We start from the raw sequence: 27,967 nt of genomic DNA on the forward strand, positions 1-27,967 counted from the left end.
TATAATAATTGCTGTTTATTTCCTTCACTGAAATCTTGTTTTAAGCCTGTATCTGTTCATTGTCACTGTAGAGAAACATCTGCGCAGCACTTGGATTAAATAGATTCAAGCAGGAAGACTTTGCCCCGGGTCCACATGGTAAAGGTTACAGTGAAAATGAGACTGCTGGAAGTGTTTTACCATTGACTCCAGAGGTAGCAAGTGCTGCGCCTAGGGCTGTGGCTGCTGTTGCATCCCTGGGTGTGAAGTCTGTGGGGAGGCTTTCCATCAGGCACTTGAGCTGCTCCTGAACCAGTTTGATTTTATCATCTAGTTCCCGTTGCTCTATGAGGAGTGCGGACTTCATCTTTACAAAGTGCTGGTAGTCCTGGAGCTGTTCCTCAGACAGGTAATTGCCCAGGATCTTCAAAACCACTCGTTCTCGATGGTCAATGTTTTCCTTCAATTCACGGGCGTCTTCGTGCTGGCCAGCCAGCAGTTTCTTCTTCTCATTCAGAGAGCTCTGTACACATCAAAGAGAGCACTTCAGTATTAGCAGCACCAAACTCACTGATCCCCCCTCCTCTTCTGCCCCTGACACCAAATTTGCCACCTTTCGGTGAGGCAGGATGGCTGCTAAGTTCCCAGACACACAGCTAAGAGCCTGCAGAAGGAGAATGAGCTCCTCACTGTGGGCCAAGTGTGAATCCCACTAAATGGGAATGTGAAGGGGAATCTGATCAATGCAGGGTAGAAAGTCAGTAAAACTTGCTCAAAAGCAATGACTGCCAGAAAATGTGGCTCTGCCCCTCACAGCCACCCAAAGAATGCTAAAATGTGGCTTCAACTGAAGTAAAGGATAGTGGGTTGCTTCACAATATAAAATACCTTGCAGCCTTTTATCCACATGCTGGTCACAGACACGCTGCGCCAAACACAGACACTGGCAATAAAAGCCGCAGGATCTGAGACACTTGTACAATCTGAACAAGATTCCTAGGGATAGAGCCATGTTTGCTATGGCTCGTGTGGAATCAGTGAGGCACCTGCCTTTGAGGTCTTAGCTTACAGAAGAAGTATCTTTGGGCTGTTACAGCAGAGGCCAAGAGGCTACAAATGTGCAGATACATACCCGCTCTTCACTGCTGGCATTTTCCCCTAGGCTACTGAGAACATTCTCTACCCGGGCCAGGCGTCCTGAGAGAGAAAGCAAGAGCTTCACCACCTTATCCAAATTGCCGATGAACATCTGGTATTTGTCAAACTCATTTGGTTTGCATAGCTCGCTAATCAACAGCTCCATCTCCTCTCCAAAAGCATTATTCATTTTGATGTCTGCAAGTAAGTCTTCCTTAGCTTCCTTCAGGATTTCCAGTTTGTGGGTCAATCTCCCGATGAGCTCAGCCTGTCAGAAGGGAAACACATTGCCACGTTGGTCATTATCGTGATCACACTGCTCATTTGAATGATGCTAACAAAAGGATATGGTTACAGTTTATGAGGAGCAGAGTCAAGTCAGCAATAGCTGACGAAGATGACATTAAGAAGAGAACAGAAAACACTCTAAATTTGCACAAGTAGGTGATAATCTGAATCTGATAATCTTATAAGATTACATGAAGATATATTTGTTCTATCATCAGTGAACATCTTCAAAAGAGACATCCAATTTGGTGTGCCATATTCTCATATCCAGCTACATATATCTTAAATTGTATGTTCCTTCCTTCAAAATGTTCTTTTAAGATGGAAGGAGCATCATCCACATATCCTGCATCTTCTAGCTCCCTGTCGTGGCCTGAAGTTTCTTGTGATGTAACATGTTGTATGACCCAGAATTGTACAAAACTACTGACAGAATAAATAAATTTAAGTATTATTATTAATGACATGACAGGAAACTGAGCTGGCACTTGCAGCTGTATAGCTTAGCAAGAAAGAAGGATATTTCCCCCTCTCATTGTACTGGAAAGTGCTGACCACTCCTAACTTGGCAGCCTCACTGTTAAGGTGTAAGCCTCAAATTCAGCCCTGATCAAGGAGATATCATCAGTACTCTGCACTGGCTGTGCAGACTCTGCCTTATACTGAGATGCACCAGAAGAACATTTGTACCAAGATGCTCTAAATGTACTTAATGACTGATCACCGAAACACAAAGTGCACACACATTTTCTAACAGTTCAGGCAACTGTTTCACTGCTGAAGAAAAGGAGGCCCCCAGGGTTCAGCTGCTCCAGAAGCAGCAGTGCTGCAGGTGGGCTGGAGAGGCTAACTTCTTTAGGATTTAGCAGAAAGACGTATGCAAAAGCAGAAGTCTGTGGCCCAGGGCTTGCAATACTTGCTTCTATTCAGTTTTTTTCATTCATCAATTTTCATTTCAATTCAGTAGGAAAAGCTCTTGATGGGATGGTTACACTTGGTTTCTTCAATTTATGCACTGATGAAGCACCTATGTATGCTAATCTACTCAGCATACTAACATTGCAGGATGAAATAGAAGCAAATCACAAGGTTGGCTGTAAGTATTTTCTCAAAGTTTACTAACACAGCCTTCTTTCCATCAAAACTGCTGGTAATTTCAAACACAAAGGTGTTATATTTCAAAGGAAAGAGTATTTTCAAATCCAGGTCAGGCTGGGGGCTGCTTTTGCAGTGGGGAAGCAAACAGTACTGTTGAGGCAGACACCACTAGATGGTACACTGTGCACGTCTTCTGGAGTTTGTGCTTTTCTGGCTGCACTACAGTCCACTAGCAGCTTCCCCTATATACAAAAAACTTAATAATGTGAGCATATTCTCTTAGAACAAACGTCAGATTGCAGGGTTGACTGGTAACTCATGTGGAGCATTCAGTGGAAGAGATCCCACCTGCTAGGATAGGGGATAGCTGAAATTCCTTTATCTAGGTTCTCTCCTCAATATGACAGGTAGCATTCAGGGAGAAGAACCAGTACTTGCCTTCCCCTTTGCCTACGATGCCAATGTCCAAAAGAAAGACCTGAGATCCTTTATCAACTGACTTTGATGAAGAGCTCCTGAGAAGCAGAAGGATAGAGCCAATTTCAACAACTACAGTGGCAGGGGAGAAATCCTATCATAGGATTCTGTGGGCTGGACACAAAGTCTGGCATTAACCTCAGCAGGTTTTCAGGAGGCCCAAATTGCTCAGAGCTGGCAGTCACTCGTCCCTGCTGCAGAAGCTTTGCAGAAGGTGCAGGCCTGCTCTACAGTCCTTGCTAGCAGGAGGCCACAGGTCTGTCAAGAGTGATGTACCTTTGTTCTGAAGGCCTGGGAGCTGGATGGGGACTAATTTGTGTTCATTAATCAGTGACTCTCCTAGAATCCCAAACACCAACCAACACAGTTCCTTTGCTTATTTACAATGGAAATGAGCTTAGTTTACTGAAATGACTTCTCAGACTAGCTGCCTTGTCAGATAATGCTTATGCAAATGATATTTAATATGTGATATTTCATACAGAACACGTGCCAGATGGATGTCACTGCCTGGGCCTAATCACTCCCATCTATTTCTATTTTTCCATGCAAACGCCATCTTTGGGACTTGTCTTCCAGTGGCAGGTACACATCTCCCTCTAAGCCTGACAGATGCTTACAGAAACCCCTTGGAGCAGCGCTCTCCTTGTGCTTCGCTACCTCTTACCTATCAGGTTGGTATGAGCAGGCAGCTGGGTTTGAAGTCAACTGAGTTGACTGTGTACTAGAAGCACGGCAGGCTGTGATTACCTTTAGAAGCTGTGTGCTCTACAACCAAGGGCTTGGGCCAGATAAACAAAGCAGCAGACAAAGGCCTTAGTCAGGTGCTTTTGATTGGTGACACGCATCATCATGCACTACATATCTGTAGAATCACAGGTATTTGTACTGGTGACAGGCACAGCAAGCGTATCTTAGACCACAGTTATCTAAAGCCTCAATAAGGTCCTAACTGCATCTCAAACACACCACAAACTAGGGTTGATGTATTCACTCGTTGCTCGTGTTAGATGGAGTTCTCATTCTGGATATCAAGCCTGGAAAACAGCAACTTTTGCTTAGCAGAAAAAAAGTAAGAAAAGCAATGGTAAAGTGATACCAAGAAGAGAGGTAATGTCTCCATGTCAGATCTGCAGAATAAACTACATACTCTCATAATACACCCAGTCTCACATCTTCTGCTTTTTTTCACTTGGCATAGGAGTGAGGAGACAGAGAGAAAATGTGAAGCTGTCTTCGAGGCACATGAATTCCCCACACTCCAAGGGACTAGATTTGGGGCCCTTTCTTTAAATCCATGCCTGATTTCAGTGCAGGAAAAATTAAGAACTATGTTTACAGCATGAGATTTGCATAAGTATTTTTATCCTTCAGTTTGTTTAATCTCTGCTCTTTGTATAAACAGCATGAATTATGAGCTGTGTTACTTTGTCCACATCAACATCTGATGTTTTAAGTTTACAGGCAGGATTGGATGCTTTTGACATGAAGGTGGGAGGTGTGTAAAGAGAGACACAGACATGCAAGTACCCGCTTGTGGCTCTTTGGAATTTGTGAGCTTCACAGCATACCTATAATTAGCAGGTAACCAACAGGAGACAACCACAGGGGTAAATTGGAAGGCCCTGCAAAAGCCCTAGAAGATAAAATATCCAAACCTTCAGCAAGAAGCACAAGGGACAGTGAAATGTACCTGCAGAACAAGAAGAAAATCCTTCCTATTCCCCTGCCTTGTTCTCCCCCTCCCTATCCAAGTCATCACATCAAGGTTGCACTGACTGAATTGCAAAGTTTCATTGATTAAACAGTATGGTGTTAGAAAAGAGTAACCAGTGTTTTTCTGGAGGTGGCATTTGCAGACAACAGGTAAAATGTCAGGAGGAAAACCATAGGGTGAAACCTCATCCACCAAGACAGTGCAGTAACTAGCTGGACTGCACTCCTGCTTCTAAGCCACAATGTCCTTGCTCAAGTCACTCCACTTTTTCCTTTTCCTGTCTTGCTGTGGGACATGGCTGCCTCTTACAACCTATACACTCAGCCTTTGCACAATACAGGCCATCTTCACAGTTGTGCGTGACTTGTACTCAAATGTGCAGTCAGAGTAGCCCACTTTGCTCTCTAGATCACCTTAATGAAGCTTGACAAGCAGCCTAAATGCATCCACCTTCATGCACCTTGGGGCAGCCAAATGCTGAATTCAAATAGAAATGCACTTTAAGGTTTATTATTATTTCATGAATGTAACCAGGAAGCGGTGGTGTGCACTTTGAATTTACCTTCTTCTCACTGATGTCCAGCATGTCCTCCTCCTCCTCTCCTACTTCTTTCGGCAAGTCTTTGATTTTATTCAGTAGTTCTGCTTTGGGTGCTGAAATATTATAATAAGCAGGGCAGGTGACCAGGGTTACAGGAGCTTCCTTTCCTTCTTTCCTACACCACAGTGAAGAAAAAGGAGTTCAGTATCAGCCTGACTTTTCCCATGCCTAGATCCATGTCTTTCAGCACAACCTGTTCGGTACCCTCTTTGCGTTATTAACACAAAGGAACTGGCTGATTTGCACCGTCAGAGGGTGCATGTCAGCTGCCTCCATCGCTCGTGTGTGGAATAGCACAGCTGCTTTGTTTAAACACTGAACTGACTGACAGCTCTGAACAGGGCCAGATCTTTGCTGTAGATAAATCAGCACAGCTCAGCTAGTGATGGCTAGACTGGCATCATGCATTACAACTTACTTGTGTTGTTCTCCAGCTAGCAATTTAGAATCTGTTTCTTTGAGCAGCCATACTGTAAGACTTGGGCTGATCTTTGCTTCTGGATGCAATAACGCATCCCCATCTCTCCTTTCCAAACTAAGCCCTTCATTTTCTCTTTGCTCACCACTGTTTTGGTCCTGATTTTACTCTCATACTTGGTATGGTTCATTTCCTGCCCCATTACCAAATTCAGCATTGTTGTCTATGCATCCTGGAGAAGGGAACTCGGCTAAAGAAGAACTGATGAGAAAGGCCATTCAGAAATGCCCTGCCAGTCCTTGCTCCTGGGACCAGAGAAACTCACCCTCTGCCACTGTCCATCTACAGTGAACAGGAATAATTCTGCACAAGCTCATCCCTGACAACAAGAAAGGGAGCACTGCTGCAATGTTAACCCACTACCACAACGAACAGTGCTTACATGTTATCTTCTGCTACTATCCTGCTAGCTTTCTTCTGTGTCATCTTCCTTTTCATGTTGTTCTCCTTCAGCAAGCTGGTTCCACTGGGGAAGAGCCCTTCCATTAAGTCCACGGCTGTCTTCATTTTGGAGTCAGGATCCAGGATATCAGCCAGAGACTTGTCTTTACGGACAATCTCTTTTGCTAAAGCCTCTGACTTAATATCCTCTGGGCTTTTTTCCTTTGTCTTCACTGGAGGAGATGTGTCAAGTGTCCCAGAGACTGAACTGCCATTTTCTGACTCTCTGGTGATAACTGCTGATACTCTGTGGTTGCCTTCAGGTTGAGTTGGGGGCTCTTCGTTAGAGCTTTGAGCCCCTTCAGAAGAAGTAGGGTGCTGCTTATCCACAGCAGGTGAAGAATTCATCCTCTTTGATAAAGACGGTGAGAAGGACCAATTATTTTCACTGATATTCGTGCCCAACTCTGTTATCTCCCTCTTGGCCAGGGCTTTGGAAAAGCTTTTGAAGCTGCTATGGACAGAAAAATTCTGTGAGATGAAGATAAAACTTTCCACACAGGATCTTTGTGAACAGATGATGAAAGCCTAAGACAAGTAAGTTTTCCTTCTCATACACTCATTTCTGTCTCTTACTTTGCCCACACTGTGAAGCTACTGGCACCGGAAACATTCCATTCTCTCAATCTGTATGCTGCCATTTTATCATTCCACAACAGAAAGCACCAGTGAGTGATGATCAGTTTGTTTTCTGCCCACGAGCTGGGGACACTGAGTCTCACCAATTGGGAATACCAGCTTGAGCAGTCCACACTTGATATGGCCTTTTCATGTTAAGAAAGCCCTAGCCAGATTCTTCCCTGAAGGAAGAATCCCTTTTCCTTCCTTGGGAGTAAGGGAAGCTGTGCTGAGTTAGGTCAGCTGGGCATCTACCCTAAGCCCTATCCTTCAGAAAATAATCACTACACAGTGTTACTGTGACATATTAGTGCTGTTGCTTCTTGGCAAATGGTTGCTGTTTCATAACAAGATTGTTTTGTGCCAGATAATAAAATGTATTCTGGGAAGTCTAACAGTTTGGAAAAACGTGAATTTTCATACTTTTCTCAGAAAACAGTAACTGGAAAGAATAAGTAACTAATCTTACTCTTCATGCTGGAGTGTGAGAAGAAACCCCACTGAAATCCATATGGTAACTACAGGGAGAATGAGACCAGGATATTTTCTCACTTACAACCCTCTTTGCCTTGCCTACCATACACCTGTCAATGTATCTGCCGGTGGACTGCAAAGCTTTTAGCTTTCTTGCTTTGTGTCCTGTCCTATCTCTATCATTTAACAATGCTCTTGGCAGCCAGCAAAGCCTAGTGGCAGTGAGTCTGTGTGTCAGTCCCTCTCCCCTTATAATCTGTGCAATCCCCTGCAAAGCTTCACACTCGGCTAGCAGCTGTGGGTGGGTTGTTGTGGAATGTGGAACTGTGGAGGTCAGTCACATTTGGCTGGAGCCCCACATATCTTACTGTATATGGCCCTACAATGCCCAAGATGCTGTGTGACAGCTCTCCCTTACCTCACTTTGTCCTCTGTGAGCCTGGTGGATTTGCCTCCAGCTGTCCCATGTTCCTCAAGTGCAGTTGGTGGGGGAGGAAGTGGGAATTCCTCTGTGCCATTTGCAGAAGTGCAAGAGCTCAACTCAGGAAAAGGATGGAGCAGCAGTGGGGGTGAGAAGGCCGGTGCAGCAACAGCAGGCTGTGAAGGCATGACGAACACCTCATCATCTTCATCATCCTGCAGCAATGGTGGAGGCATGAGCTGCAGGTATGACTCTGAGATCCAGAAGTGAGATGTCACCTGGGGAGAAGGAGTCTCTGGGTCAGAGGAAGTGCTGCTCTGTGTTGGAAGGGACTGCCACCTCTGGGAGAACTTTGGCCCATCTGCTGGTGGAGGCACCACACCATGTGGCATGCTGTTGTCTTTGACTGAGTGAGCCCACGTCACTCTGGGTGGGAGGGATCTCTGCAGCAGCTCTGCTTTCCTTCTGCACATAATCTCCTCTGCAGGAGCCTCGGGGGATCTACCCTGAACAGCACCCGAAGTCTGTGCCTGGGTAGTACTGCTGCCCCCTGGAGGAAAAGCATCATGCTTGGCATGGTGCTGTCTCAGAGCCTGGCCATTACCTGCAGCCTGGAAGTCTGAGGGAGCCTGGGTAGGTGTACTAGAGGAAGACTGGCTAGATGCAGAATTAATAAAGCTAAGGAACATGGATTTAAAGCCTTGCTTTTGCTCAAGATAGTGACTCCTTGCCTCTGTTGGAGATGGAACAAATGCAGAAGTCCTGATATCTTGTCTGGAAAGTTCTGAGACCTTGTGGTTCCCAGTCAGCGTGGAGGACCCAGTGCCAATCTCACTGTTACAGTGTGGATGGGGATAATAATTTGTAAATGTCATTTTTTCTGAGTGGCTTCTTTCTTTCTTGCTGAAAGACCTACAAAAACAAGAGACAGACCACTTGAAGATTAACAATCAAGCAACAGGAAAAGCTACTGTACACCTCCTTAGAGATCAAATTAGGCAACCATTCCGTAGGCCAGAGTCAGTGGCCACTAATCCATGTGAGGTGCAGTTGTGATACTGAAAGCAGAGGTAAATGCAGTCTGCTAATTCTAGGAACACAAAGCCACACCATGCTAGACCACATATAACTGTGCACACACACAGCAAGCATCACAGCAAAATCTAAGTAGAAAAAAAATCTTGAGAAAATCTGATTGCCCGGCTTCCCTTCAGCCTCATTTGGATTTTGTTTACTGCAGATGGCACAGGTAGCAACTGCAGTAAGGAAGACTATTTGATATAGTCTACCATCAGAGTCCATTCTCAATTGATGTTAACAATTTCCACTTTACGAGACAGAACAAATCCATCGTATCATCTGCTTCCTTTGGGAAGTGCCATTGTAATGATTCAGCTGTTTTTATGAAAAAAAGTGAGGTAAAAAAGCACTATTTTGACTTTATAGAAAAATTTATAAAGCTCTTACAACCTTGGGATCCCATTAGGTAAAAGAGTTCCACTTATCCTCCCAGTTGTTAGAAAAAAACAAAACACCCACCACAACATACTTCAGACACATGCTAGAGCTGCAAACTCAGTCTTCTGAGTTATTCTTATCTTTTAAAAGGTTCTCATTTAAGCCTAAGAAACAACATCTGGCCTCTGAATCAAGGATCCTGCTCAGAATATGTAGTCAAACCTACTTGCTTGTATGCTTATTTAGTTGGAAAACAAAATAAGCTGTAATAATAGCACTAGAAGATTGTAAGAGAAAATGGTCTAAAGATGAGGCCATATCATAAAACAGTAAGAGACAATAAAGCTGTATTGCCAATACATTTTCAGTTCTCAAGATGCATTGCTCAAGCAATCTTACGCTTCTAGCCCGTGATGTTTGAGACTTGGGGCCAAAATTTGCTCCCAGGCATGCTGGTACAAATTAAGAACAACTCTGACAAAGACGGGGGTCATTCTGGCTTTATTCTGGTGTAACTGAGAATAGAATTTGGCAGCCTTTGCCTGGGGGTGGGGAAACTTCCGAGACAGAATGCTCCTGGTATTGTCTGTGGTTCCTGGACAGTAGCAATGTATATTTTTTTCAGATGCTCAGTATTTGTCAGAAACACCAGATGGTAATTCTCTAATTTAAAGATCTCTCCTACTGCGGAGGCAACTGTGGGTTCTAAAACTAGTGGAGCAACAATCATTCCCAGCAGTGCTTATGAGTCAGCTATAGTATGACACCTGCAGAGCAGCTCAGGAGCACAGAGCATAAGTTAAACAGCATGTGTGACAAGACCAAATGCTCGCTTGTGTAAGTTGACCATTTGATAATTTTCCTCCTCAATCAACAGAGACAGTACAGATGGTCCCATCTCCTCTTCATCACATTAAATGGTTGTGTTCCAAGGGAACCTAGAAGTGTAATTCCTACTGCCTGGTTCTGCCTCCCTAGAAGGGCTTGTGCAGTCAGAATGCTGCAAACAGACACAGGGTGGTGATGGTTATATCTGAGCTGACCGACTTGAAAATAGCCATTTGGGGCTGCCAATCACAGGACAGACAAAGATTTGCATCTCTTAAGAGATGGATTAAAGATGTTGCAGTAATCCCATATTACTCACTGTGATATACCAGAATAGAAGGTTCTACATTATCCTAATAGTGGAAGTCCTTCAGTGAACCATTGGAATATGGCTAAGGACCTAGTTTACTTGTCCTTATAACTTCACAGAGGAATCAGGTCTTGTTCCCACTGCAGCTTAAGTGCAAAACTTCTTCCAGCTACAGGAACACAGTATCAGAACCCTCTTGCTTTCAAAAATCCTGCCCACTCTTATTTAGTTAACTCCAAGCTCAGCAATATAAAAAAAAAAAAAAACCAACACAAAAATCACTCAACAGCAAAGGCTTAAAGCAGAGTGCTTTGCAGCCTCTGTGGTGGGAACCCGCATCCTCAGAGCCAAGGGCTTTTTCCTGTCTTCTGTCATCCAATTCTGATCAAGAAGGGAAAGTAACCTCACATCTCCAAGAAAAAACGTGCTTGCAGAACATGCAAGATACCAACAGAGCAGAAACTTTATAAAACTGTTGGGTTAATACCAATCATGTTCGTATAATGAAGCATGAAAATGAGAATCCTATATTTTGTACCACAATACACATTTTCAGACTGTGTGATCCATCTCATTATATAGAAAACAGGTTGGATGTAAAAAAAAAAGAAAAAGTAGAAACCAGTTTTTGGAAAGAACAATGAAACACCAGCCCCAAAACATGCAGGGAGGCAGAATGAACTGAAAGAGCTGGGATGTTCTCTCAAGGAAAAAAAAGAAGGAAAAAATTATTCTGAATTTAAGAGAAAGGGTGCATTTTAAGCAGTCATAAAAGGTCAAGCCTGAAGGCAGAACAAGTTCCTTTAAGACAATATTTATGTTCTCTGAGGAAGAAAAAATTTGCCAGCCAGACAAAAGTAAGATCCAGCTAGACAAGGAGCCTTCCCCCTACTTCCAGCTGTAACTCCCTTATCAAGAGCTGCAGAGTGAAACCTTTGGAGACAGCATTGTTAAATTCCAGTGTGAAAACAGAGTAGGACAACATTTACTGAAAGTCTGTAAGAGAAACAGAGCTCCTTTGTGAGTAATTATTTTGGTCTCCCTCCATGGTTTTTACTGTCATATGAGTTAGCAGTTTGGTCACTCACAGCTTAGGGGAAGCAGGCATCTATTTATTATTTAAATGTAAATACAGCAAGATCAACTTCAGTCCTAGTTAGCTTTAAAACAAGCTATTGCTAAATAGATAGCTGCATAAATCCTAACATTATGAGTTTCATGATTACACTTTCCTATTTTTAAAAGCTTTTGTCTCTCCTGTTGCTGAGCAAAATATGCTGCTTACACAAAATAAAGCAGGCTAAATGCAAAGCTCCCAGATAAATGAGATCTCCCTGTTTTAGTCCACACAGATGTTCACTCATTTCTGGAGAGGCAGCACCAGGGACTGTAGAAATCCAGACAGAGAGGGACATCATGGTATTTCTTCCTTTGGAGCCCTTCAGTTCTGATAATTTCTAACAGTAGATCAAAGACATTTGGAAGGCACATGATTTGTCTGCTGCTGCAGGAACACTCTAAGACAATATGATCGTGGAAAAAGAATTTAGAGTGAGTTAATGTCTTCAGCAGGAAAAAAAGCTCATGACAACTTACTCCTTCCACTGAGCAGAGTGTGCTCATAACTGCATCCACACTGACTTTGTCCAGCTTGCCTCTAGCCACCCACTGACACAGGCAGCACATCACAACTGCTGCTAGCATCTGGGTAACAAGAGCTGATCCTGAAGTGATAAAGGGGACTATAACATATACCTACCTGTCTCCTGCACTGATCACATAGAAAGGATCTTTCATCACGGCACCAAGTTCACTGCCTTCTCTTCTCAGCAGGTCCTGGAGTGCAAAGACAACATTATCAGCAAGGAATGAAAGAAAGCAACAAAACACTGATGCTCCCTTCTAGGAAACCACAGCAAGTACCACACAATACTCCTAGCTAGGCACTGCCTCCTCTAAAAACATGCCCAAATTTATCAGTGGAAGCTGGGTGCTCACTGATGCTTAAACACGCAAGCAAGAAGCTGAGGTATCATTAAAACAGCCTTAATCAGAAAAGCTGGACAGTGAACAAACTGTGCCCAGACCCAGTGCCAAATCAGGAAGAAAATGATGCAGAGAGATGCTGAGTAGCACAAAGGTCAGGAGCTCCAGTCACAAGCAGATGTGCTGAAAAACATCACCAAGTTTTGCACTCACTTTTTTGAAAACTATAGTGCTGAACCCAACTCCTCTTTAGGCACATAATCTAAAACCAGGAAAATTTCTGAGCTGAAATAGCCTTGTGAATCTGACTCTCTAAGCCATAAGACACCAGACTATTAAGAGACATGAAAGCAAATGCTATGCCCGCTTTTGAAGAGGTTGGTATTTTCTCCCACATGACCTCCTCAGCACAGAGCAATGCACTGCCCCCTTTCACACACCCTTCCTTATTTGTTTTTTTGGCCAGTGTTGCTGCAGGGTAAGGGTAAGAGCAGGTCTTAATTTAGGAGTTGGAGAGCTGCATGATATGCAGGCTGAGACAGATTTAAAAAGCAGGAGGGAAAGAAGGCTGAGAATCTGCTCTGAAGAGTGAGTGCTAATAATTCCCCATGGCTATCTATTTCCTTATACCTCTAAACAAATTCCTACAGTGACATTGCGACGTGATTTATATGTAGCCTGAAAGGAATATTATACTCTGTACACAAGACCCTGAAAAATATAAGCTGAGGCAGATAAGTCTGCTGCTAAACTGGAAATAAACACTTTCCACATAAAAATCAGAAAAGATCCCAAAAAACCCCAACCAACCTGTTGCTTTGGCTTTGTCCCTCACTTTTTTTTTTTTTTTTACTGTTGCACTGGAGATGGTTCAGAAACAAACTGAGTTAAGAGTGCACTTAAATATACTTTCAAAAAGACACTTAAAGTTTGCCATATATGTTTGAAGTCAAACATGCTTTCCTGAATTAGGGATTAAGAACAGGATTTTCATCAGAGCCTCACTGCCTCTGAGACTAAATCCTTACTCAAGAAGTGGATACAGCCAAAGCATCCTGGGAAACAGCAGTGAGGGCTCTGCCCTCTTTCTGGGCTTGAAAGAAGATGCTGGAAGATGCTGTGAGCAGCTCTGTACCACTGTTCATCGTGTTTCCACCAGGCTGAACTCTGATTTGGCTGCTGAATGCAGCAAGATTAAAAATGAGCCAGCAAGGGGAACATTAAGGATTTCAAGAACTTCCCTGTGTGTCTCCTGCGTGTGAAGGCAGGCTGGTTAAACATGAACTGTTAATTGGCCACTGGCATCTGAGGTCTGTGGAGAGAGGGTATACAGAGTTTAAGACCAAGGGGTCTGGGATGGTGATTCCTTCCCCTGCCCAGAGCACCCTCCCCCAGCCATTTTTACATTTGACCCAGTACCCCTTCATGGTACCTCTGTAATCTTTCTGGGCCAGCAGTAAATGTCTGAATAGCAGGAGGGGTCCTGGGTCTCAGATGCCCTTTAAAAATGCTGGCCTGCCCAAGCACTCAGAGCATTTGCAAAAAGAAGCCTGCCCACACATTCAGGTTGTTTCCTCCTCCTCTCTGCGATGAACAGAGCCTGGCGTGAAGGCAGGGACAGAGGAGCAGACACATCACTTCTGTAAATCACAGTGATTCGAGAAGCTGTAGTTACCTAAATAGGTCTGCACAGACTTCAGCCTGGGCAGTTGTTCTTTAAGAAGTTAGTCCATTTCCACTATTTACTGTCAGTGGAGTCAGTCAAATTCCCTGTTCATGACATCAGTGCTACGCTCCCAGCACCCAAGCAGGAGCCATGGAGAGATCAGACTGGGCCTCCATTAAATTTTCCCCACAATGTTTCCCTCCAGGGCTGAAGGCAAAACTTAGCGGTTATTTGGCAGTGCTGTGCTGAGCATTTCCCTGCACTGTCAGACACAGCAGGAGATGGGGCAATTTCAAGCAGCCTTTAAGATCCTCTGCTTTGCACTAGAAAAGTGAGCTAAGGCAAAACAGCAGCAGCAGCATGGAGTACATCCCACCAGAACATCCCAGTGCTTTCCCACTGATGCTGGTAGGTAAGCACGACACCTCTGTTGGTCTGCCAGGGATGGGAAGCACACAAGCATGTTATCAGCAGATGCTCTGAAATCCCTGAAGGAGCCCCAGCAGTAAGAAAGCAGAATAGAAGCAATACCTCAGCAGCAAGCAATTAGAACAGCATCTTAACGTAAGCATGCATTTAACCTTTCAGTAACCAATGGAGTTACTGGGGACTAAGCATCAGTTGTTGCCTGACATCCCCTGTTTCCCTGCTTTCCAGAACGCACAATCCACATACACATACCTTGTGTTTATTATCCGCTGTGGGGGATGATCTGGAACGTGTGTGCACAGGGATGCATGCATTCCTTTGCTGATCGTCATATTTATCAAGCAAGTCTTCCACAGACACCGATTTCCCAGATTTTCTGGGTGCTTCGAAGCTCCGCTGCTTCTTCCCATAGCAAAGTTGGCCCTGCAGGAACAGCGGGTCTATCTGTGTGCCTTTGGCGAGCTCCATTTTGGCTCTGTAATCCCGACATCTGTCTGTTTTCAGCCTGCTCATGATCAAGCTGTCCCGGTGTCCCTTCTTCTGCCCATCCTCACTCCCATCGAAGCAGCCTGTCAGCCCGGGAGGAAGGGTGGAAGACACTCTCCCCGTCCTGGCTATCCGCTCAATGGACTCTCTCCGGCGGAAGAGGTTCTGATCCTGGAGAGAATTCATGCTGGAGGCAGAGGAAAGGCTCTGGCTGTCCTGGCCACCTGCTTGCAGGCAGGAGCTGTGGGATCGCTCCCTGAGCAAGCCAATGTCCTGTGAGGATGGTCGTTTGCCCATTTTGCGCTCAATGTAGTCAGCGAGGGCATTCTGCTGGAGCTGCTTGAGCTCTGGCTTAGAGAGGCTGACTGTGGAAGCTTTGCCATCCTTTTCAAAGATCTTACGCCTTTCAGCCACTGTGTTCTCTGGGAAGACAAAATGGAGGCCTTTCTTCTGGAAGGAGAAAGGTGATGGCTCCCCATCAGAGATGCCCACCTCATTCATCTTCTCTGGCTCTGAGTAAGACACCTTCTTCTGTTCTGCAGTCAGCCTCTTCCGGCCTCCGATGCGCAAGATGTGTGGTATCCTGGAGTAGTCTAGGGCAGAGAGGCTGTCTTCTGTTGGCGTGATGCTGCGTCTCTCCTTTGGGGTGTGAGGAGATGCTCCCATGCTCCTCATGCCCACATGGGCCGAGGCAGGCCTCTGGACCGTCTTCTTGGGCATATTCACAAATGAAGGGCTGATGGACCGGAAGGAGGTGGCCCTCAGCACTCGGGACTGCGCATCTTTAATGCTGTTCCTGTAGGCCCTATTGAACGGTGTGCCCAGCTGTGACCCAGGGGCATCCTGGATGTTGTCCTTCGAGAGGACTTCCTTCTCAGGCTCCCCTCCCAGCTGGAATATGCTTTTGCTCCTTGGCAGCTGAGCCACCTTTATTTGCACCTCACTTTCAGGACAGGGGCCATAGTACTCATTACATCTTGTCTGCTTCGTTGAAGCTGCCATCTGCAGCTCCACGCAGTGCCAGTCAGCCTCTTCCAACTTCCCATTCCTGACAGAGGAGCTGGAGATCCTGTTCATCTCACTGGGCAGCTGGGAACTGAGTTTGCTCCGTGTGTCCTCCAGGCTGCTTGGAGAGCTCTTAGTGCCAGAGGGCTGGCTCACACTGCTGAGCCCATAGTGCTGACCAAAGCTGGGAATGCCAGCACTCTGGAGCCGGTGAGTGCTTTGCTCTTGCTGCTCAAACTTGCTGACTTTCTCTAGCACAGAGCAGCGGGACTTGCTGGGGTCTGGTTTGCCAAAGAGAACACCTTGGGTGCTGCTAGAGCTGAGCCGGCTTCCCCCAAGATCAGAGGTCTTCAAGTGCTGCAAAGGGGTCTCCTCATATTTTGGCTCAATAGCATGGAACGGAGCCAAGCTCTTGTCCTCATCCTGCCTCACAAAGACCTGCGGGTCTGCATGGCTCCACTGTCCTCTGTGATCCCCCTCCTCTTTGCTGCTGTCATTCAAGTAGGGCAGCTTGGCACTGGAATAACCCTCACATGGCTCAGAGCTGCTTTGTCTCCCGGAGCTCTCAGGGATATTTTGCAAGGAAGAGAAGCTATTCTGCCTGGATTTGCTGGGACCCCACTGGAGGTGAGTGGCACCATCTCTCTCATTTACCTGCAAGTTGACATTTTTGTATGCCTGGGATTCAGCCTCCTGGTCCTCTCTGGGCTGGTAGGGGTTCTTTCTCTCACCATCATCTTTCAGCTGGGTCTGCAGGGCTAGAAAGCTGTGTTTAGAGGCCTGTGCAGGACTCACAGCGTCTTGGTTGCTGTGTGCTACCTTGTAAGAGGGTAACTCTTCCTTCCTCGACATGCTTAAGTAGACTTCTGGACCTGCTGTGTTAGGAGTTTTTTGCTGGACAAGCTTTGCTGTGCCATCGTGCTTTTTCTCAGCATCTGGGGGCTCACAGAAGATGGCTGATCTGTTTGTAGTACTTTGGTTTCCCTTCTCATCAAAGCCCAGGGTGCTGCTGGCTGCACCTTCGTCATATGAGACTGAAAGAGATGGAGAGTAGCCACTTTCTTTGGCCAGAGCTGGAAAAAGAGTCCCATTATTGCTTGCAGAAGGCTGGGGCACCTGGGCATAGTGTGGCTCTGGAGAAGGTACTGGGTAGATCCCGGTAGGCAGCAGGGGCTTCCCTGGCTGGGAATAGCTCTGCTTAGGCTTCACTGCAGGGCTGCTCTCTGGGCTCTTCTCCACCACTGTGTGCAGCTGCACTTCCACCAAGTGGGTCTTCAGCAGAGGGCCCTGGGAGAGGGGGCTGACAAGAGGAGAGCAGGACTCTTTCAGCAGGCTTCGGCTAGGCTTGTTCAGATCAAGGCCAGAACATGATCTGGGTCTCTCGTGATGCCTGATGGCTTCATAGCTGTCGCTGCGAGTGGGAGGCAAGGGAGGTTCCTTGTGGGGCTTTCTCATGCTGTCTGAACAGCCCCGGCCTGGCTGCACCTGGGATGGAGCTGTGTTGTTCCGGCTGGAGTTGTGGAGCCTGCCATCGCCGCAGCCATCCAGCGAGGCCTGGCCCTCACTGCTTGGAAGCAAAGCAGATAACTTCACCTCGTACTCCTCGGAAATCCTTCGCTGGGCATCATAGACTGTCTTGACATACTTGATGTCAGCTTGCTTCATGCCCTCTGGCTGGCTGCCACGGGAGTGCACTGTAGAGCAGGACTGCTCCTTGCTGAACGAGGAAGCAGCGCACTCAGGAATGCTGGGGTTAGTGGAGAACGAGCTGTAGGCTGAATCTCTCTTGCTGTGCAGGTGAGAGAGCTGGTTGATGCTGTTGCTGGATTTGGCTGGGGACAGGTGACAAGGATGGTAGCCAGGGGAGGAGTGGTCCAAGCTTTCCATGCTGCCCTGGGAACCGTACCGGTCAGGGCTTCTCCTCAGACAGCCGTGCTCATAACCATGGAGATTGCTGGTTGAGGAGCTGGGGAAGAGCGAGAGAAGAACCCACTGTTAGCAGAGAAGAGGCACAACAACTTTTAAGTGAGCTCAGAAGCGAGATGTTTAGCTTCGAGACATGCAGATGAAAACCCATATTTGGGCCTTGCTCCATCCCCTGTTTGCAGTCATCTCAGTTCACTAAAAGGAACTGCTTGACATTGCAACACATGGCTCTTATTTACCACCAAGGGGTGGGAGGAGAGAAACACAGACAGAGAGAAAGAGCATCTCTGGAGCCAGGGAGGATCAACTCCACCCATCAAACCTATCCAAAGCACTTGAAAAGCTGAATGAGTGCCGACGCCACCAAGGAGGAGGAGAGGAGCATATGAGGCGTTCTGGGCAGAATCTAATCTCTTCCTTTTTTTCCCATTTCATTCCTTTTTATGGAGATGAAGGCTATGCCCTGGCAGGCTTCCTGGAAATTCAGCTGTCCCAAGGATAGTTTGTTTGCTGTGAAAAAAAAAACTAAGCTGACAAGACAGAGAAGAGATGCATGTGTCTGTGCAAGTTGGGGGTGCAAGTTTGGGAACAGCCCAGGCAGCCTTCCCAGCCTCCTCACATGTAGCTGTACAAGTTTGAGTGCACCTTGGCACCTGCTTTGAGACATGTTTTGGCAGAGGACTCACAGCCCCTAGAGATGTGTTCAAATGAAGATATTCAGAGAGCTTTTTATCAGCTGGAAAGGAGCTCCTTGTGCTGGCCATAGTTCCTCTATACCACACAAGGGGATATCACAACTATGTGTGAAGATCCCCCTGGCTGAAGTTAAATGCAGCAGCTCTGCAGAGATGCAGAGGAACACAGAGACGAGCAGAAATAGCTCTTGCAAAACTCAGGATAAAGCTGCTTTACCCATTTAAATCTACCACTAAGTTAGTCAAGACAAAAAAAAAAAAAAAATCTCACTGGCAATGCCCTGTGCAGCCATGGCCAGCTGGCCACTAGATGTTCCCCATACTCCTCTCCAAGCTCCCAGAAGACACAGACAAATTGCCAAAGGCTCTGCAGGAGCTGCAGCTGGGATGCAAAGCCCACAGGTGGGAAATGAACATGTTACAGGATGATCTGTGCTTCAGGCCAGGGAGGAACATATGGTTTTTTGTGTAACAATGCCCTCACTTTTTTTAATGACAAGTTTTCCCTTCGCACCTCTCTGCCAAGAATTGGTCCTATCTGTAAAAGATATGATGTTTAAATCCCAGTAGCTGTAAGGAGAATTTCCTGCTCCTGAAACCCTTTTGCTTTGCTAGGGAAAAATGTTCCTTTTCCTTACTGGTTAGTTTTATTTTTTTATTTCTTTTCTTCTGCTGGGGAAACAACTGTGTTGCCTTTCTCCATGGGAGCAAGCCATGGGATGCAGAGCAGGACTCCAGCTCCTGTATCTGGATGCAGAGATGGTCACCTTAACGTATAGGTGGTGGGCTCTCTCCTTGTTGAGAAGGGGAATTTTTTAAGCAATTAGTTGCACAGATGTTAATCACCTCACAGAGCACTTAATTGAGAAATACACGGCCACTTCATCTGGGTAACCAAAGAGGAAACAAAGCCCTCCTAACTCCAATCCTAACCCTGGCTGTTTGTTATCCTACCAGCTGTATGAAGGCAATTTGTAATATTTTCCACCAAATTTTTGTTCCCTTCCTTCATTCCTGTGCTCTAGATTTAGTTAGCACCATCAAGGCAGATCCTCGGGCATGAGGCAGAGCCTCTCTGAAGCCAGTGTGACACTGGAAACGGTGGCATAGTATTTGGGGTTTAGAAGTACGCTAGTTTGGAATCCTCATTTCCGTGCCTACGGATGGGATATAAAAACATGAAAGCTAAAATAAAAAAGCTGGTGGTTCTGTGCCTCTGCCCATGCAGCACACAACCACACCTGCCTAGTGCTTACCTGGAGTGGTAGGACTGAAGCCATGGAGTGCCAAGCATACCCTGAGATATTTGCATCATGCTGGAATCGGGTTGGTTCTCTGCAAGTTTGGTTGAATGCACGGAGTGAGGTTGGTTCGGAGTTCCACTCTGCCTAGGTAAAAGCAGAAGGATTTTGCATGTCAACCATAGACCAGTTCTTTCAAGGAAGATGAACATGAAGAAACTGAAAGAAATATCTGAAACACACTCATTTCTGTCTCTTCAACAATCAAGAATCCTCAGATATGCCACACACTCTCCTTTGCCCCAGACTTTGGGCCCAGGGGCAGCACTGGAGCTGCGCATCATTGGAGACCCAATGTGACAGCCTACACCTACACAGCATGTACTCACAAGGAGGATATAACACATCTTCAAACCTGCAGCATGTCCTGAATAAATTAGTAAACAGATTAAAATGTCCTCCATAGCTACAAAACAGACACCAAACAAGGACTCCTAGCACTGAAAAGATATAGGAAAATGGACAAAGTAAAAACTGATCGTTGGAGTCAGACTGAACTGGCAGAAATTCAAATGCAATGGCTGATGCTCTGCTCGACAGAAAAATTATAGCAGAAACTGAGATGCAGAACCATTTCACCCAGAGGTTTTCCATGCAGATTTCAGAAGGGCAAATCACTCTCTCAAAACAAGAGATATTTTTTTCCTTTGACAACCTTAAGGAGAGCTGCAGTGCAATTTTACAGGGGGCAAGCTGAACCAAGCACCATTTTACACCATTTCATTTGTAGATGTGTTTAAAACAAGAGCTCTCTTGTTCTGTTCCTTGCCCACAGAAACAATGAAGATGAAAACTGCAGGATGGAAAGTTGACAAAACTGTTTATTACAAATAATTGTAAAATTTGTTCGTTCTTGCCTTCTTCATTGCAAGGATTTTAAGACTCTCTTTGTACTTTGGAGCAGTATGAGTCCCCACCATTAATCTCTTGCTTGGGAAAGCACACTGGATGATTGCAAGCAAAGCACATTAGACCTTGATTTGATCAGTATAAAGCTGCAAGAAGCTGCACAGCCAATCCCCTGAGCCACAGATATTTTAAACCCTTTGGGCCAACATCCTTGTAACAATACAACACGTGGAGAATGAAGCTGTGAATGTAAGTCCAAAGACATGCCGTACCAGCTCAGCGCGGACAACCTTGCATTGTTTCCACACCTACCTGATCCTGGAAATGTGGATTAAGGGTAACCAAATCCTAACCAAGCTTAAGCCAAGAGGGGAAGCGCCACAGTTCACACGATCTCCATCTCGTGTTGCAGACACACAGGTGAACCCTGAGCAGGAGGCAGGACAGAGATGCACAGGGTCTGCATGCACACATGCACACAATGGCAGAGACTGCCCCACCAAATCAGTTGAGAGACTGCTGATGCAGAGCTCAGAAGATGGAAAGGAAGGCACAGCCTCACCCACGTGTGGATGTTAGGAAATATCAGGAAGTCCCTGCCTGCAGCCTGATGTACCACCTGAAAATAGCACCCTGCTTCACTGTACACTGTTAAGCTTAAGTTTGTAAGTATTACTGCCCAAGCAGGTAAAAGGACGGCAGCTGGGGAGTAATACAACACTGTCTACAAAACAGCCATCTCCCATTACAGAGCAGCAGAGAGTTGGGCATGGTTTATCTGCTGATTTTGAAACAGATTCTGGTTACACTCACACTACTGCAGAGCACAACAGTCAGGAAACAATTAAAAGCAGTGCAAGATTAAACTCTTTATGGTAAGTGGGACAGAACTGCCTTTGAGAAGTGTCAGATCCTGATTCAACCCAGACAAACAGGCTGAGTGATAAACCTCGCAAATGCAGCAGCTAATTCCTGACTTGAGTAAAGATAAATTAATACACCTTTAATTGGTACGAATTTCGTATAGCTCAGTGGCCTAAAACAAATCCAGGAGCCTGTAGGATTTCAAAATGTAACAATAATAATAAACCATCCCACCTCCTCACCCTTTTTCTTGGTTTCTCAAGGTCTGTAACTGTATCATACTTGTGGAAGCATCTGAACAGCTGTATTACTATGAAGTTCTCCCGTTCAGATAATGCAACAAGGTCCTCCTGGACACCTCCCATGATCAGGTAAGTGGTCAGCCAGCTTGGGCTGCCATCCTAACAAAGGAGTTGGAGGAGTAAAGGTAGCCAGAGAAGTCAGCGGAACCCAACGCAACGCTGCTGCTCTAACACTGATTACATATCAGACACTGCCAAATTCACAATGTAAACTGGGAAGCCAAGGGGAAATAAAGTCCTTAATTGTGCCCAGCTACTGTTATCTGGGTGCTCCTTCTAGCTATACTAACCACAGCATTTTCAGACATAAGCAGTCTTCTGGAATGCAGTCTGCTCAACGCAGTCTGGGCTGCAAGGCTCATGGTGACATTTCTGAGGCCCTTTACTATGAACAGGTTTGTAGCTTTCTTTTATTAGGAAGAACTGATTGTGTTCTTCCCTGAAATCTCTGTAGAAAATTATTGTTATGCTTCATATGCAAAATGATAATGAAATGGCAAACCTTATAAAGATTCCTTGGTACTAACTACATATCAATCAGCACCTAAAGAATGGCCATCAGAAGCTTTTTTCACAGAGACACAGAAAGACTGGTCTATCTTTTTCCAATAGCTACAAACGGAACCCGTACAAAACAGTGTACTAATTTCTGTTCTTTATGTACTGTTCCTTACTGATGCCACAGTACACACACAACTGGAGTGCATTGCTTTAACCACCTACCAGCCTCACATCCTCTGAGAGCTTCTGCTTTTGTGTAGAAATGACCAACTTGACTAAAGTAAGCAATTTAGCTTCTTCAAACTGTCATTTTCCTGTTTTCTATGCTTCCCTAAGCCTCCAAAAGGAGCAGTGAGGAGCTATGCAGCATACCAACTGCTGCTGCCACGCCAGCAAGAATTGTACATGGATGACTATGCGGAGAGATCTCAATTGTAGCAGTTTCTGTATAATCTCTCAGAGTGACTATGTATCTCAATACACATGAAGTACAAACAAGGGTCTGATTTTTCACTGCCTAAGGTCATGCTTCCAAGATGGTCCTACCCAGGAACGCCAGCGTAAGAAGGATACCTTTGCCAGATACCCTAACATACTGTAGTACCTATGCCCAGCTATTAAGCAGGAGATGAAGGAAAAACTAAAGCACCAGAAGCCTATTAGGATTTTAACGGAGCGAGGCCACAATCTTCTCAAAGCAGTGTCACTCTTAATTAAGGTTCAGTCATGGTTCTAAAAATAAGCATAACAGATGAGGCCAATCAGAAAGAAGTCGGACCATAATGGCGTCAACTTGATGCGCCTTTCACTGAATTTGTCTTCTGGGACTCAGAGCCTTCCTGGTGAATTTAGGGGCAGAGTAGATCTGGAACGTGCTCTGTTCCTTCCTCATTTTCACTAAAAATACGGAAGACTCATTAGAAAGATGTGAGGTCTATGAAATGATATTTCATGTCATAGATCTTGGGCATAGTATCTCCTCACCCACAGAGAGAGCTGCAACCCACACCTCTCTTTCATGCTCTGATTAAAACTTTCCCAAAGAAAAAAACAGGCACTGAAAAAAAATCTCACTTCAGGACACTTAGGTCAAATGCATGAATACTTTCAAACCTGGAAACAACCTCCTTTTCTGCAGTATGTCCCTCCCTCTAGCTTCTAGAGGACAACTCCACAACCAGCGAAACCTTTCACAGCATATCACAACTTTTAGCACTTTCTGACTTCAACACACACAAAGAACAACAACTTAAGTAACATATGCCAGCTGAGTTCAGTGCTCTACCCCAACTCAGTTTAGTTTCATTTCTCTCAGAGACCCCTTCCAGTGTTGCAGGCAGATGTCACATCTGCTTGTTGTTTCAGCCCATATCTGGTTCTATTTGTTTTTTTTCCCCTTTGATGAGCATCACTCAGGATGCCTGACTTGCATCAGAACAGGCTTTGAGTATCATGTCTGAACTGGCAGATGGGCACTGAAGCCCTCTGAAGGAAGTAGCCTGCCTCTCTTCCTTGTCTTCTCTCCCTACCACCAAAAGCAGGCAGAGGAAAGCCACATGGAATGATTTCTTGGTGGAAGGGAACAATCAAGCAGTGCTCCCCATGCTGATTCTGGTAAGGGACAAGGCGCAGATGGATACGCATACATGACAGCATCATGTGCTGCAGCAGAAATTGCAGGAGACAAAATATGTTTTTTTCTGGAAAGCAATGGGTTGCAGCCCTTGGGCTGCAATAAAAAAAGTCCTGAGATCGCTCAGAGGTGATGGCAGCTGTGAACAACAGTCGCTCCTTGGTTGAACTCATGAACAGTCAAACATAGTAATTAATGATTATTGGTCCTGCACATCACACCTCTGTGTTATCACATTTCTTTGGTAACCCCTGAGCTGCCTTATCCAAAAAAGGCCCATTTATCCCATTTTCCAGAAAAGGAAACAAAGGCCTCAAGAGGTGAAGTGACTTACACAGAATCACCCAACAGGTCTACCGCAGAGTGCAGTGCTAGGAACTGCACCATGTGCTGCTGCGTCATTTTCCCTTCATCCAAGCATATGTCTGACAGGAAATATTTAGATTGGGGACTTTGCCCTACACAATGAAAGGGTCCCACTGACATTCCTGACACTAACCAGACAACAGGCTTGAATAGGAACAGCAGGGCTTTGGTTATTAGTGTGAGAGGTGATGTATACAACCTTCATTCTTGTTGATTATTGGATTCGAGGACTTTGTCCTACTGACATTTTCTGACAGCTTTCTTTTTTTGAAGAAAGCATTACCAAGCAACATTTTACTTTTTCTCTCACTGGAGGAAAAAAGAAAAAAGAGAGGAAAAAAAAAAGGAGGAAGAAAGAAGAGATCTGGAAAAGAGATAGCTTCAATACTTAGAGATTTCGCTTTGGCTTTTGTCCTTGAGAAGGACTCTGCTATGTCCTGCTTTCTTCAGACATTTACATCTGCTCTCTGGGCACAGGTAGTGAATCTCAGCAGCCAGACAGTAATGTGATTTAACCAGTCTGTGGCTTTGCAGAACTCACAGAGCTGCACTGATTTATTTCCCTGATGAATTGGCCCAATGGGCTTTATTCAATTATTTTTTTTCCTCATTCTCTCCTAGTCAGTAAATTAGTTAAAAAGACAGAAAAACAAGCATAGCTTAGATACTTTTGTACCCTGATATCAAACACACAGCAACATGCAAGAGGAGAAACTTAGAAACAATGGCAGGAATGTGTTTTCCCACTCTCATTCAGAGGAACTGAGTGGCTGGCAGTAGGAACACTGACTACCCGAGCCTACAGAGGACAGTCAGCCACGGCAGGTAACCAGTGGGATTCATACAGTGAGCGCCTCAGATGGAACAAGGCTCTCCTCTGAGTCTGAGCTACAAACCACAACAAGCAGCTCCAATAACATCAGCATCAAAATGCTGGTGTAGAAATGATCAACAGGAGAGCATATGCTACATGCTGAATGTACAGATGTGCACACACAAACTGATTTGCATGGACAGGAGGGGATTTTTACACAAACAACCAAGCAGAACCACACAGATCATAGAACCACTAACAAACTTCTCCTTCAGAAACTTTTAATCGCTTCAGTAATAATCACTGGCACAGACAAAGTAGAGGTCGGCAGGTTTGAAATGTCCTCCCACATTCAAATTCTTGTACATTAAAGCAACTTCCTGCTTGTAACCAAAGCTTCAATGCGAGTTAAGCCACTGAGATATGCAGACAGCCTCTGACACTGCCGGAAAAATGAAGGAAAACATTGGCTCTGCATCCAAAGACAAATTAATCCAAGAGAAACGCTAAACTCTGGAGCTTCTGTAGATATCTGCTATTAAATCAACAGGCAAGCAGGATTCACAGTAAGCACAGCCTGAATAACTCACTGCTATAGAAAGGTGGTGTATGCATGGCAACTTCTTTCCAAAATTTGCTATGGGTCTCACACCTCAGGAGTGTCGGAGCCCCACACCCAAATCACAGATAAATTTGTCCCTGATAAAACTTTCTCAAGGAGAAATTTCAGCCTCTAAAATCTGCTCCATCTGAGAGAGATATCATTCATGGTGCAAACTCCCAGCTGGAGGAAAACAAAACATGCACACTGAGCCCTTCTCCTTTTTGCAGCCACTGAGGCTGCACAGGGTCAGGATCCATAACCGACTGCAGTGCCTAAAAGCTAGAACAATTCCAACAAGGTCAGTGAGTTTGCTCCAGATGTACATCCTTGCTTCTAAGAGCAGTGTGACTTGACACATCACGTTCCTTCCTCAGCTGCTCAGTAATGACATCTCCTCCAGCTATGGGAAATCAGTGAAGCTTCTTGACTTCAAACAGAACAAGGTCTGCTCTGAATTCAAAGCTGCCAACAAAAGTCACTACTTAAGACTTCATGGTATAAATCTCAGAAGACTGAGACACGAAAATCTATGAGATCCAGAATACCAACTAACTGATGCAAAAGGCTTTTTTTGCTACCAAGAAAACCTTTGCCTGAGCAATCATTGTAGAATTTGGCCCTAACCTGCACACACATAGGAAGGAAATGAGGCTCTGCCACAACTCTGTTGGATCTAGAGCAAGACAGGAGGCTGACTTCTGAAGATATTTACTTACTTAGAAATGCAGATAGACTCTCAGCAGGCTTGTCATGAATGCCAAACTTCCATTAAAACTCTCAGATCTGGAAGAAGCCTTGTGGCTTAGGAAAGCCGGGCAACTAAATCTGGGGAGATGCTGCAGGCTTATTGTCAGTGCTATGGAGAGATATTTTAATCCCCCACCTCCAATGAACTTTACCATAAGTGACAAAGTTTTTGACAAGAAAGGACACTCTTCCAAGACCCTTTCCCAGTGAGTCATCCTCAGGCACATCAGCAGCCAAAGCAGTAACATTTTTACATGTTTACAAAGGAGCAGCATTTTTATACCCAGCCCTACATAAATGTTACTGAAACCAAGAAAAGTTGATGCTTTATTCAAGGTGCAAAAGGTGAATTCCTTTCACTTCCCTGGCAATATGCTACAGGCAAGGAAACCTCCGGAATAGGTGAGCATGAGGTTAAGAAAATGTGCTGGCCCTCTTCCACCATCTAGTTCCACAGATGCTGGGAATTCATGATATTCTAGTCCAGCATTTCCACTGGAGGGAAGAAGAGTTCACCAGCCACTCTCCAAGGACAGCAGAGATCAAACACAGCCAGCAGACAGGGATGCAGATGTGCACACTCACCTGGTCTTCAGTCTTAACTTAATTCTTCCCAGCCACGTAGGTTTGCTGGGCTGAATGTCAGTGGTCACGGAGTCTGGATCAATCGGTCAGGGACATGGGTCAGTGCATTCCTTTGCAGCATGTTTGCCCCTGCCAAAGGAAACCAAGGCCATGTAAACAGCAGCACACAAAAACTTGTACTTGACATTTAATAATTGTTTTAAGAAAGAAGGCAACACACAGATGCAAGGAGAAAGGTAGAGGCATACGTCTAGCTTTTAGCGAGTACAAAGAAAATGTCCCAGCAAGCCACTTGTAGCCCTTTCCTTCTCTCTGTCACTGCCTAGTCAGGCTGCAAGAGAGAGGTTTTGCTCTCCTTCCCGCCCAGGCAGTCCTCAGCCCCTGCAAGTGCCCCCACGTTACTCAGCACACAGAAGGGAGATCAGCTGCAGCATCCACAGTACAAGACTCACCACCCTGAATCTGTACCTTGAGACTACAGTTCCAGTCTGCAGAGCTCAGGGACTCCGTTGCAGGATGTAACCACCTGACAAAGGCTTTTAAACACAGAAAAACTGAAAGAAAGCTCAACAAGGCAAGAAAAGGAAGAGTAGTCTATTCTCCCCCTCTAATGGTATTGCACAAAGTCAGCAAACAAATATTTACCCCTCTTTGCCACATGCACGCAGAAGCCACACAAACACTGTGCACCCATCACTTCAGTTCCTTCCTTCCTGCAGGCACAGTGTTCCGCTGGCTCCCATTTCTAGCTCCAAGATGTGGGAAAGCCTTGAAATTTCCTCCAGCTCAAAGCAGCCAAATAAAAGCAGGGCTGGAGAGACCCCTCCCTAGGCCTGCAGCGCAAGGTGCACTGTTAGCAGGCTGCGGGCTGAGCACGCAGGCC

At 45.4% G+C, this 27,967-nt stretch overlaps 1 protein-coding gene across 1 annotated transcript; it reads right to left on the reverse strand.

Annotated features, from left to right (window-relative positions):
• On the reverse strand, nt 1-27,176 carry SHROOM3 (shroom family member 3). Its single transcript, XM_065736726.1, has 9 exons — nt 27,085-27,176; nt 19,775-19,906; nt 14,659-17,863; nt 12,085-12,161; nt 7,727-8,641; nt 6,158-6,670; nt 5,259-5,412; nt 1,112-1,384; nt 1-502 (listed from the first exon to the last, which is right to left on the reverse strand). Exons 2-9 carry the CDS (start codon nt 19,831-19,833, stop codon nt 146-148), a joined length of 5,553 nt encoding a protein of 1,850 aa, XP_065592798.1. The 5' UTR covers nt 19,834-19,906; nt 27,085-27,176; the 3' UTR covers nt 1-145.
• Nucleotides 27,177-27,967: the final 791 nt, after the last annotated feature.

This window comes from Cyrtonyx montezumae, unplaced genomic scaffold, assembly GCF_038088225.1.
Source record: "Cyrtonyx montezumae isolate F1298 unplaced genomic scaffold, pur_monq_1.0 scaffold_2, whole genome shotgun sequence".
In the NCBI taxonomy this organism is placed as follows: domain Eukaryota; kingdom Metazoa; phylum Chordata; class Aves; order Galliformes; family Odontophoridae; genus Cyrtonyx; species Cyrtonyx montezumae.